At 39.7% G+C, this 12,334-nt stretch overlaps 1 protein-coding gene across 1 annotated transcript in view; it reads right to left on the reverse strand.

The window, feature by feature from the left end:
• Positions 1-541: 541 nt before the first annotated feature.
• The window catches only part of LOC132108330 (tyrosine-protein kinase receptor UFO-like), a 55,037-nt gene continuing 43,244 nt past the window's right edge, over positions 542-12,334 (reverse strand). Inside the window, exons 15-20 of the mRNA XM_059515034.1 lie at positions 12,241-12,333; positions 9,137-9,258; positions 8,095-8,204; positions 7,829-7,988; positions 7,284-7,420; positions 542-1,587 (exon numbers count right to left, since the gene is read on the reverse strand). Of these exons, the coding sequence (XP_059371017.1) occupies positions 1,134-1,587; positions 7,284-7,420; positions 7,829-7,988; positions 8,095-8,204; positions 9,137-9,258; positions 12,241-12,333 (1,076 nt within the window). The 3' untranslated portion in view covers positions 542-1,133. The remainder of the gene's footprint in view (positions 1,588-7,283; positions 7,421-7,828; positions 7,989-8,094; positions 8,205-9,136; positions 9,259-12,240; position 12,334) is intronic.

Consider the following 12,334-nt stretch of genomic DNA (forward strand, 5'->3'; position numbering starts at 1 on the left):
TTTGAACATAGACCTTACAGAAAAGGGGCTTTAACAGATTTGGTCAAAAGACTGCTGACTCTCTGGACCTTTTTTGGAACAAGGGTTTTAACCTGGAATAATGTGATAAAAGTATGCAACATGATATTTGATTTGTTGCTCATTTTCCATAGCCCTGCCACTGCAAACACACTCTTAATAATGAGGTTCTTTATTGGCATGCATGGTTCTATGAAGAACCTTTTAAATCAGTGGAATCTTTCCACTGAACAAAAGGGTCTTTATGGTGGAAAAAAAGGTTCTTCAGATTTTCATGGATTTGTCAGCGCTTTTCACAAAACTATTGGTGCAGTGTGAACCTGGCATATGTACGATCAACAGTAAACTAAATACACTTCAATATATCTGCAATAAAGCTTGGTGCTGCATACATCATTTATCAGTATGGACAGACAAATGTGACCCTGGACCACACAAACAGTCATAAGGGTCATTTTTTTAAACCTGATCTTTATTTATATATTTTTTTTTAAGCTGAATAAATCATCTCTCCATTGATGTCTGGTTTGGTGGGAGGACAATATTTGTCTGAGATACAACTATTTGAAAATCTGGAATCTGAGAAAGCAAAAAAATCTAAAAATCATCTTTAAAGTTGTTCAAATGAATTTCTTTACAATGCATATTACTAATCAAAAGATTTGATATATTTACGGTAGAAAATGTACAAAATATCTTGATGGAACACGTTCTTTCCTTAATATCCTAATGACTTTTGACATAAAAGAAAAATTGATAAGTGTGACTCATACATTGTATTGTTGTCTATTTCTACAAATACACTTGTGCTACTTATGACTGCTTCTGTGCTCCAGGGACACATAAGGACTTTTTGCTTGAAAATTTGTACACTGTTTCTGGTCATGACAGAGCGTAAGACAGAAACTATGATTGATTTGATTTCTCAGGACCCACACTGAACATAAAGGACAATTTGGAATGAAAAGGAATCATTTGTCTGAAAAGCATAAACAAAGACATAATTGACTGAATGAATGTGTGTGTGGCGTGTCTGTGCAAAATGGAGTGGCCGGAGCAATAGCTCAGCTCTCCACAAAGGTCAGTCTAGGTCCCTATCAGCCATGGCAGCGTCGTCACTGCCACAGCATTCTCTTCCTCTCATCTCTGTCCTCCGGGGATGGGCCTTCAGAGGGCGGCACTGGGGTGGAGCAGGACGAGGGCTGGAGCAGCGGTGTGGGCACAGGCCCCGTCACTGTCAGGGTCAGACTCTCCATGGAGTCGGCGTTGAGGAGGCGCTGGTTCTCATGCTGGGGGCAGATCACGTAGCGGTTGGGATGGTGCACTTCTACAGTGGCCACTGAGCCCGTACCCTTCAGGGCCCCGAGAGCACACGGTAGCCCCATTATGGGATCACGGCCCCCCACGGCCCCCAGCTCTCCAGAGCTCTCCTCCATGTTGACATAGAGTATCTCATCAGGGTCTTGGCTCGGAAGATCTTCCAGGACCTTCTCAAGTTCGCAGCGCAAGATCTCGAAGCTCGGCCTGTCCTTTGGGCTCAACAGCCAGCAGGAAAACATCAGCGAATAGCTGTGAGAAAAGAGAGATGCACAGACGGACAGAATGTTAAATATTGCTTGTCTCATGATTGTTTATGATGTTTGAACACAAAAAAATATTTGAGAGCCAGTATGAGGACAATTTTCACAAAAAACAACTTGTATTTCACTCTTTTCCTCACACAATGCTCTGGTTTGACTCTAATACTGTAATACTGGAGCTCCTCAGGGCTCTGTTCTCTCCCCACTGCTCTTCTCCCTCTACACTAATGACTGCACATCTAAAGACCTCTCTGCCAAGCTCCTGAAGATTGCAGATGACACCACGCTCATCAGCCTCAACCAGGACAGAGACGAGTCTGCTTACAGACAAAAGAGGTTGAGCAGCTGGCTGTCTGGTGCAGTCTCTATCTGCGTTGGCATGGATTTAATCGTATGCAAACTTTAAGATCAAATATGTGGATACACACACTTTATAAATGCAGCACCAGAAGCACACACCAAATTTGCAAAACCATACACTAATTCTCTGCTTTTGACTCAGTTTTCAATTTCATAAAACATTTTTTGCAAAGCACAACACACTATTTTCTATGTAACACACACAAATCTCAGAGGAATATGTTAGTTTTTTTCAAAATGCTTACAGTTTTTGAAACTATGTCTCCATTTCTCAAAACTTTACACACAAAACCACAAAACACACAACATACAAAACGTCACACACATCTTGCAAAAGCAAACAATTCTTTGAAAACTGTTTTAACTCTACAAAAAAACTATTTTTGCGTAGTTTTACTACACACATACACACCACTACACACAGATGTAAAAAGTGTAAAACACTGCTCTCGAGGGTCTTTTGCTTGTTCAGACTGCAGTGAAGAACAGGAATTTGTCACAGCACTCGCACATACTGTACAAAAGCATATGTGTGGCATTAAAATGGCAGTGTTCCCCCAATTACACAAAACAACTGTTAATTTCTAATGATGTGTGTAATGTAGAGAACTGTGATTAGAATTTTGCTAAAAGTTTGTTTTACAATATCAAACTTGGTCTAGACTTGGTCTAAAGATGAGGTAAATGAGTGAATGGTTCTACTAAGTTGGCCTCAAATTTCACTTTTAGTGTCTAAGCAATAAAAAAACTGTATTATTATGGCAAAGGTGTTTGCAAATCTTTGCTTTTGACAAGTTTTTGTGATATTTTGAATGCAGTGCTACATTTTGCGAGACGTGATGTATTTTGCAGTGTGTGTGCAATTCTTGAATTTTTGTGTAAAGTTTAGTTTTTTTAAATAGGCAAAGTTTTGAAAATGTGTGTAAGCAGCTGAATAAAATTGTAAATGAAATATTGAACTGAACACCATACTAAAATACAGACATTACTTGTCACCATTTGTTTTTGTTTTTGTTTTTATTTTTTGAAAAATCCGGTTTACAGAGAGGCGTTTACAAGGGAATGGGGCCAGTTCTAATAAAATAATCTCTCTCTCTGAAAAGTATAAAGACAGAGCGCATTTAGGCTATGCCCGCACCGGGACTGGGGACCAATCAACCTTTTCCATTGACTTTATATTGTTTATAAGCTGCCTCCTTTGTCATTTTTGATTTTCAACAAAAAAACAGAACAATGCCTAAAAACTGCTGTGTGACAAGGTGCACAGTAAAGCTAAAAAACATACTCAGTTACAAACATAAACTAGGTTCCCTGAGATACGGGAACGAGTACTGAGTCTTGTTAAACGCTATTGGAAAAAGTGTTTTTTTTTGTCCTGAACTGAACCCGTTTTCAATCACACAGTGAAACTACATGGCCATTGGTTCATGAAGTATGTTTTAAAAACGAACCAATGGCTCGGCAGCGGTGCTGAACAAACCTATGGCCCTGAAGAATGGGGCGTCATCTGGCTACATAAGCACCCGCTTCACCTCAGGTTACTATGACTGAAGCGACAACTGAGCCATGCTAGCAATGCAATACTCGTTCCCGTATCTCAGGGAACCAAGCTTATGTTTGTAATCGAGTATGTTCCCTATCGATACTTCACTCATACGGCATCTTGCTAGATGCTATGGGAACAGTACAATCACGCTGTGCCGTGGCAGAGAAACGACAATGGTATTCCTTGTCTTAGGCACCTCAGGGCCAAAGAGAACAAGACCAATAACAAATAACAATAAAGTAAGCTCTGAGATTGGTCTGGGCATAGTACATGCAAAATGCACTCAGAGCGAACTGTGCGACAGTTAAGCAAAAAGAACCCTTGCCTCCAAGGCAGAGACATCAACCTTATAGAACCTAGCAAAAGTTGATGGCGAGGCCCAGCTGGCCGCCGCACAAATTTCTGCAATGGCCACGCTACCAGACAACTTCCACGAAGAGGAAATGCCACTAGTTGAGGGGGCTTTTACTCCAACGGACCATTTTAGGCCCAAGGAAGAGAGGGCTAGCAGAATAGTGTTGTGTTCAGGGATGAGCCGAGACAGCGTACTGATCACAAAGCATAGCAGGTACGAAACTGAACTTTATTGAACACTCGCACAGTGTCAAAACACCCTGCTTAGGGGCGTGGCTCACTCAGTAGCGATCTCACTAATCAGATATCACTACAAATAGCACCAATTATCCACTTAGAAAGTCTCTGCTTCATGAACGGGTGTCCTTTAGCGTGGTTGATCCAACTGCTTAAACTGGGCAGAATGCTCAATGAATACTTTTTGGGCTTCGTGGCCATAGGTTTGTGCAGCAACGCTGCTGAGCCATTGGTTCATTTTTAAAACATACTGCACGAACCAATGGCCATGCAGTTTCACTGCGTGATTAAAAAAAAAGCATCAGTTCAGTAGAAATGTTTTTATTTTTCCCATAGCGTCTAGTAAGGTGCAGTAAGAGTGAAGTATCAATAGGGAACCTAGGTTTTTATAAGCAGTCGACCCAAAAAACAAGCTTTTAAGGACACAAATAGTTGTACTGTAGATGTCAGGTTATTTCAAGTTGGGAAATTCAGTTGGATCATTTCTCACACAAAAGGATGGTAAGGAAAAGGAGCACTGACATACACCAATAATATTTAGTTTCTCAATATATCTCCTCTTCTCAGGATTATATCGGGTGGTGAAATAATCCTTTGACATGGTTAAAAATAATGAATGCTTCCTGTCACTGATTACATTTCCCTCCAGTGGACATAGTTCTGAGAGTAACATGACACATTAAGCTCTACTTTTGTGTCCATAAACTCTTATTTTTTGGGTCGATAGCTTATAAAAACATAGTTCTGTTTTTTTTATTTACTTGTTTGCTGTACACCTTGTCACACAGCAGCTTTTAGGCATTGATGTTTTTTTGTAATAGACAAGGCAAGTTTATTTATATAGTGAAAGTGAAAGTGACTTGACATTCAGCCAAGTATGGTGACAGAATTCGTGTTCTGCACTTTAACCCATCCAAAGTGCACACACACACAGAGCAGTGACCACAAACACAAACACACACACTGTGAGCACACACCCGGTGCAGTGGGCAGCCATTTATGCTGCGGCGCCCGGGGAGCAGTTGGGGGTTTGATGCCTTGCTCAAGACACCTAAGTCGTGGTATAATAGCTAAAAGCGGATTTCCCTTGTTTTGTGTGAACCCTTGGTTTTTCTAACTGACTTGATCCTAATGATTTGAGTGGTCTGTTAGGTTTAAATTCAGTGAGCATATCTGCAAAGTTTTTAGGTCTTATGCCATTTAGTGATTTATATAAAAGTACTTTAAAATCAATCCTAGATGTAACTGGAAGCCAGTGTAAGGACCTGAGGACTGGTGTGATACGCTCAGATTTTCTGGTTCTAGTCAGAATCCTGGCAGCAGTGTTCTGGATGAGCTGGAGAGGTCTAATGGTCTTTTTGGGAAGGCCGGTGAGGAGCCCATTACAATAGTCCACCCTGCTGGTGATAAAGGCATGAACAAGTTTCTCCAAGTCTTAGCTGGAAACAAAACATCTAATTCTTGCAATGTTTTTTAGATGATAGTATGCTGATTTAGTTACTGCTTTGACACGACTACTGAAACTAAGGTCTGTCTCCAGAATCACACCAAGATTCCTGACTTGATTTTTCATTTTCATTTTAATCTTAACTGAAGAAAGTTCTGGCACATCCACATAGTCCTTTGGAGATAAGGCTAGGTAAATCTGGGTATCATCAGCATAGCTGTGATAGGCAATTTGGTTCTTTCTCATTATTTGACATAGTGGGAGCATATACAGGCTAAACAAGAGCGGTGCAAGAATTGAGCCTTGTGGGACTCCGCATGTCATGGACGTCCACTTAGACTTATGCTCTCCTAGATTCACATAATAACCTCTCCCTTCTAAGTACCATTTGAGTACCATTTGAGTACCATCCCAGAAAGCCCGACCCAGTTTTATAGTCTCTCTAGAAGTATGTTATGATTGATAGTATCAAACACAGCACTGAGATCTCGTAGAACCAGGACCGATATTTTGCCAGAATCAGAATTAAAGCGAATATAATTTATTATCTTAATGAGTGCTGTCTCTGTGCTGTGATGCAGTCAGAAATCAGCTTGAAAATTGTCCAGGTATCATTTTGAGTTTAATTTAATTTAAGTTTTTTTTGCCTATTAAAGGAAGTTTTGATATTGGTCTATAATTGCTCAATATGGTGTTATCAAACTTGCTATTTTTCAGAAGGGGCTTAACAACTGCAGTTTTCAGAGAGTTTGGAAAAGCCCCAGAAAGAAGTGTGCTTCTAAACAGGTAAGCACACTTTTGAAAAAAAAAAAACAAGGTTGACGATTTAAGGAGCTGTAATATTTATTCCAAAGTTTTTCTATCAGTTGGTTCAAAAACAGACATAGTAACTTATTTTTAAATTGCGGTCAAATCTGTCTGACTTCTCTATAACGTCAGGATGTGCTAATCGCCTTCCTGATATTAATGATCTTCATAGAAAAGAATAAAGCAAACTCATTGCATTTGCTGTCTGAGAGCATTTCACTGGGAATCTGACTTGGGGGGGAGGGGGGGGGGGGTTGTCAGTCTCTCAACAGTGGCAAAAAGAGTACGAGTCTTGTTAAATTTGCTGTCAATAAGGTTTGAGAAGAAAGTTTGCCTAGTTTCACATTGAAAGCATGAAGGTTGTCTTTGTAAATGCTATAGTGAATTTCAAGTTTTGTCTGCCACCACATCCGCTCAGCTTTTCTGCATTGTCTTTTCATACTCTGTACTGCTGCTGTTTTCTCCAGAGTGCTTTTTGTGCTTTTTGTCTGTGCTTTTTCACAGGAGCAATATTATCAATAACATTCTTAATTATTCTTTAACATTCTTTCCTGCAATACAAAGTCAATGGAGAGCGTTGGATTGTCCTCCAAACCATGTGGGCGTGGTTTTCAGATTATGATGCAAGTCGCTATAGCCACAAGATGTAAATTAATATTAATAACTTTCTGCTTCATACACTGTTTATTTATAACTGCAGTATCAATTAAATGACCAAAGCCTTTGTGGTGACATATCAATCATACACAGGCAAAGTTTTTTGATCCTAGAACTGCATTGGTTCCTTCTGTATTCATAGCTCAGCAGTGCTAATTCCTTTAAAGCAATGCTCATGTCTTGGTTGAAAGTAGTGTTAACCAGAGGATAAATACATGTTAAACCAGGTCTAAGCACAGTGTGAAAAGCTGAATTGGTTTTTGAAAGGCATACTTACATACTATCCAGGCAGTCTGGAGGCTGTTTCAGACGGTTGCCCTGCCTCAGATAATCATAGATTTCACTGTTTTCCACTCCAGGGTACGGTGTCTGACCTCGAGTCGCGATCTCCCACATTGTCACTCCAAATGACCACTGCAGGACAGACAGATACACCTTCATGAACAACATGAATGCTGAGCAAGAGCAGTAGATGTAAATCAACAATCAGTGGTGTAGCAAGTTATTACATTTAGTTATCTTTGGAATAATGTGCACCGATGTATCATTCTCCATAAGACCAGGCATCATCGCCTTGATAAACTGAACTGAGCTGGATGATAACATCACTGAATTCAATGATGAACTGCCTTTTTTCCTATTTAATGTTGTTCAGTTGCTTTGACACAATCTGTATAGTTAAAAGCGCTATATAAATAAAGGTGACTTGACTTGCTCTAGTGTGAACAAGGATCAGAAACACATCCACTGCTACGCTTGTTCAAGCTCTGGAATGCTCCGAATCGGTTCTTTGTTGTGTTTATCAAATCCAGGACGTCTTACCACGTCACTCTTAGTGGTGTACACTCTGTCCGCCAGACTCTCGATGGCAATCCACTTGACAGGCATCTTAGAGATGCGTCCTTGTCTGTAGTAGTCTCCATTATAGATCTTCTTAGACAAGCCAAAGTCCGCCACGCACACATTCATGTTCTCATTTAACCTGGTTATCAAATACAACACTCAATCAATATATTATATGTCGATGTCTGTAGTAAGTAGCAGCGTGCGAAGCATATGAGCAGGGTTTGTTTCCCATCAACACTCACATGCAGTTTCGAGCGGCCAGGTCTCTGTGGATGAAGTTTTTTCCACTCAGGTACTCCATTCCTCTGGCGATATCTGTCATGAACTTCACCAGCATCTGAGAGGGCAGATACTACACAAAACAGACAGAGAGATTCTAGATATTTAAACCATCAATTAATTTGGTCATCAAACAGCTGTACAAAGCGAATGCATATTTCAGTGTAATGTAATATTTGTCAGAGGATGTTTTTTTCCTTGCTTTGACAGGTAGGTGGTGCCAGAGACTTTCCCATATTCTGCTCCGACCACATGCATGCACTGACAATAACATAAATCATAGAGCAGTGGGCTTTAAAAACACTTCTGCAGTTCAACACGTTCCTCAGAGAATGCAATCTGTTTATTGAGAATCTGCCTGATGTCTGTGATTTAGAGGAACTTCATTTTTGATTACAAAGGAGTTTCACATCTCTGACCATGAGGATGTGCATCTAACCACAAAACAAACCAGTCATCAATTAGATCTCGACAGAATCATTCACAACCTTGCTTTCCTTTACAGTGCTCACATTAATCAGGGCTGGTGTAATGTTTGTAATGCTGGTGCCAGAGAGGACAATCTGTGTCTGTATGAGCCATTCTTTCAAATCTGTGCATAAAACCCCAAATATTTAACTTTTTCCCCATTTATTTTTAGATTTAGATTTTTGTTTTGTTTTGAGATAAATGTATTATTATTCAAAGGAATTGTTCACCCAAAATCTAAATTTACTAACATTCATGTGGTTCCAACATATTAATTTAGTTAGTTGGTTAGTATGAATATTTTTATATTGCTTTCATTTTATGAAAAAGAGCAGCATGACCATGAACATCTTTTCTGAAACAACAGTCCTTTCATTTCTGGGTGAACTATTGTTTTATAAGGAAACTGACACTCTTTTAGTGTTAATCAATGCTGAATCACTTTTCTGATCTATGTCTTAATGGGATTTGCCATATCTGCTGTTTATTTCTAGCGCTCCAGATCTGTCTCTCTCTTGTGTCCAGTGTTTCCCTCACCACAGGTGCGTCTCCGAGTCTGGAGTACAGCAGGTAGCTGTGGAGGTCACCGTGCTTCATGTAGGGAAGAATGACCACAGGAGACGGATAGCCTTCACTCTCCACCGTCTGCAGACACACACCTGTCACACAACACACAGTCCATCACTCTCATCCTGCCTGAACACACCAGAACCAGACTGACACGTGTCTTCAGAAGGATTCACTAGTGTACAGTAAATAAATAATACAGTACAGTGATCACTTTCCAGATCTCCGTAATGACAGGGGAAAATAATATCAACCATTCAGTGTCAGTAGTGCAAGTCTAATTACTCAATCAAGTATTTCTTACTGAATATTCTATTTTACTCTGAAAATATAATCATGCTGAAGGTTTTTTTATTTATTCTGAGCTCATTCAAGTCTGCCACATCTTTCGTATCTTTATTTCTTTAAAACCCCTTACCAGTCACCCCCCATTTTTGGCATGGAGACAGAAATGACATACCCAAAATAAAAAGGTTTCTGCTCATGATTCTTTCTGACTAGATACATAATCAACATTTGTTCACAAAGCTGACACTTCAAAGTTTACTGTTCAGGAATCAGAATCACACAGACTGTTACGATAATAGAGATATATAAGCTCAAATATAAAAACAAAAATAAAAATATTAAAAACATATTTCAAAAATTGTTGATGTATGATATTAAAGTGAAGTGAAGTGAAATTCAGCCAAGTATGGTGACCCATACTCAGAATTTGTGCTCTGCATTTAACCCATCCGAAATGCACACACACAGAGCAGTGAACACACACACACACACTGTGAGCACACACCTGGAGCAGTGTTCATCATTTATGCTGCGGCGCCCGGGGAGCAGTTGGGGGTTCGATGCCTTGCTCAAGGGCACCTAAGTCGTGGTATTGAAGGTGGAGAGAGAACTGTACATGCACTCCCCCCACCCACAATTCCTGCCGGCCCGGGACTCGAACTCACAACCTTTCGATTGGGAGTCCGACTCTCTAACCATTAGGCCACGACTTCCCTGTAAATGAATTTATGAGTAATATGAGTTATATGTAATATGAGTTTTGAAATACAGTGTAGCTAAAGCCACAAGTCTTTCAAAACTTCATTAGAAATTTCATAATCTGATCTATAAAACTGTGAATTTTATTAAATATTTTCTAAGGCCATGTCATGTGTGTTTTTAGAGAAGACTAATCTGATTGATTTATGGCACTTGTCATCTCTGTAAGATCTCACATGTAAACTCTCCTGTGTTTTCTATATGTGTGTTGGCTTTGAAAACTCCCCCATCCGTGTTTCTATTGTTCTCACCAAACGAGTCTTTCACACCTCCGCCAGGTATGACACATTATCCGCATTATTCTTTTATCAATATTCTTTTGCTTTTATTACACCTCTATTAGCCTTTATTGTGGTTTTTCAGGCTTTACAAAGACACAAAGCTGCAATCTCGCTTTAATGTCAGTATGCATTTAGCCCTTATTTATCAAAAGTCTTACTATAAAAATTATTGTGACAGAAATGCATTATGAAGAAATGCACCTGCTATTAGTAGCATTAGAGCTAACGTTAGCATCAAGCTACATCCGACAATTTATGAAATTATTAGTACACTTTTACTCAAAACTCACTTTAAACCCCGATCGAGTGTTTATAATAACTTCCTTTAGCGATCAGGGGTGGAATTTGGTCGTTTACTGTTGTAAAAATATGCTATTTATAGCATTTTACATCGCTGCACAAGTTAGCATTTCAGATGTACATTTTCGATTTTTTTTATAAAAAACGCCCCAGATCTCAAGAAAAGCTCATACCAAGCTTTACTATCGTAATCGCGGGTTTATTATTCGGATATTTCGTGTGTACAGAGGTGTTTCGGTGTTATGGTAAGATATGAACCAGGAAGTGTACAAGAAGCATGTGACATGATGTGGCGGTGTCCGGTTATGACACTCTAAGATTGAAAACCAGAAGGACCAATCGGAGTCTGACTGACACACACACGAGCTCCCAGCTCTGCACACACACACAGAGATCGCTGGGAGAGGCTGTTTATCATCAGATCGCGTAAATCAGTGGAAAATAAATAGAAATGACGATTCTGTCTGAAGAAATATTAAGTAAACATAAGTAAATATATCCATATATCTACACGGATATGCATCTTTGGTCTATAAATCCTTATTGACGCTGTTCAGTGAGTCTATGTAAACACAAATAAAACGCTGCAGATGTGACTGAATATGAATGAGTGGTGAATTTCTATTCAAAATATGGCAAAATACGGATTTATTATTTTGCACTCCTGACATAAATTACTAAATAACTGTAAAATATTGGTCAAATATCGAAACTAGAGGGAAGTCGTGGCCTAATGGTTAGAGAGTCGGACTCCCAATCGAAAGGTTGTGAGTTCGAGTCCCGGGCCGGCAGGAATTGTGGGTGGGGGGAGTGCATGTACAGTTCTCTCTCCACCTTCAATACCACGACTTAGGTGCCCTTGAGCAAGGCATCGAACCCCCAACTGCTCCCCGGGCGCCGCAGCATAAATGGCTGCCCACTGCTCCAGGTGTGTGTTCACAGTGTGTGTGTGTGTGTGTTCACTGCTCTGTGTGTGTGCATTTCGGATGGATTAAATGCAGAGCACAAATTCTGAGTATGGGTCACCATACTTGGCTGAATGTCACTTCACTTCACTTCACTTTTTGTTGTTTTTTTTTTTTTTTTTTTTTTTTTTTAAACTGTTAATTGATGCACAGTTTGTCCAGATCAAGTAAGAGAGTGATGTTTAACGTGCTGTGAAAGTGAAACAATAATAAACTGGGGCCGTCAGCGATGCTTGCACGTAAAGGGGCTAATTAAAACGAGGTAGAATATGGCTTATTAATTCTATATGTATTTATATTCTGTCTTTATGTGTTTTCAGAGCAACTAAGCTGAACTAATTTGACCTATAATGCTGAAGATAGTTGATTGCCAATAGGACCATGTGACCAGCCTCTGTTACTGTATTTGACAAGATGGAGAAGCCCATGTTACTGTAAGTAAAACTTTCTTGCAGTTTTTTTTTTTTTTCAGGAGACTTACCTAGAAGCCGCATGACGTTCTGATGATCGAACTCCTTCATGCATGCCGCCTCTCTCAGGAAATCTTCCATTTCAGTGCGAGTGCAGATAGCAAC

Source organism: Carassius carassius, chromosome 28, assembly GCF_963082965.1.
Source record: "Carassius carassius chromosome 28, fCarCar2.1, whole genome shotgun sequence".
In the NCBI taxonomy this organism is placed as follows: Eukaryota; Metazoa; Chordata; class Actinopteri; order Cypriniformes; family Cyprinidae; genus Carassius; species Carassius carassius.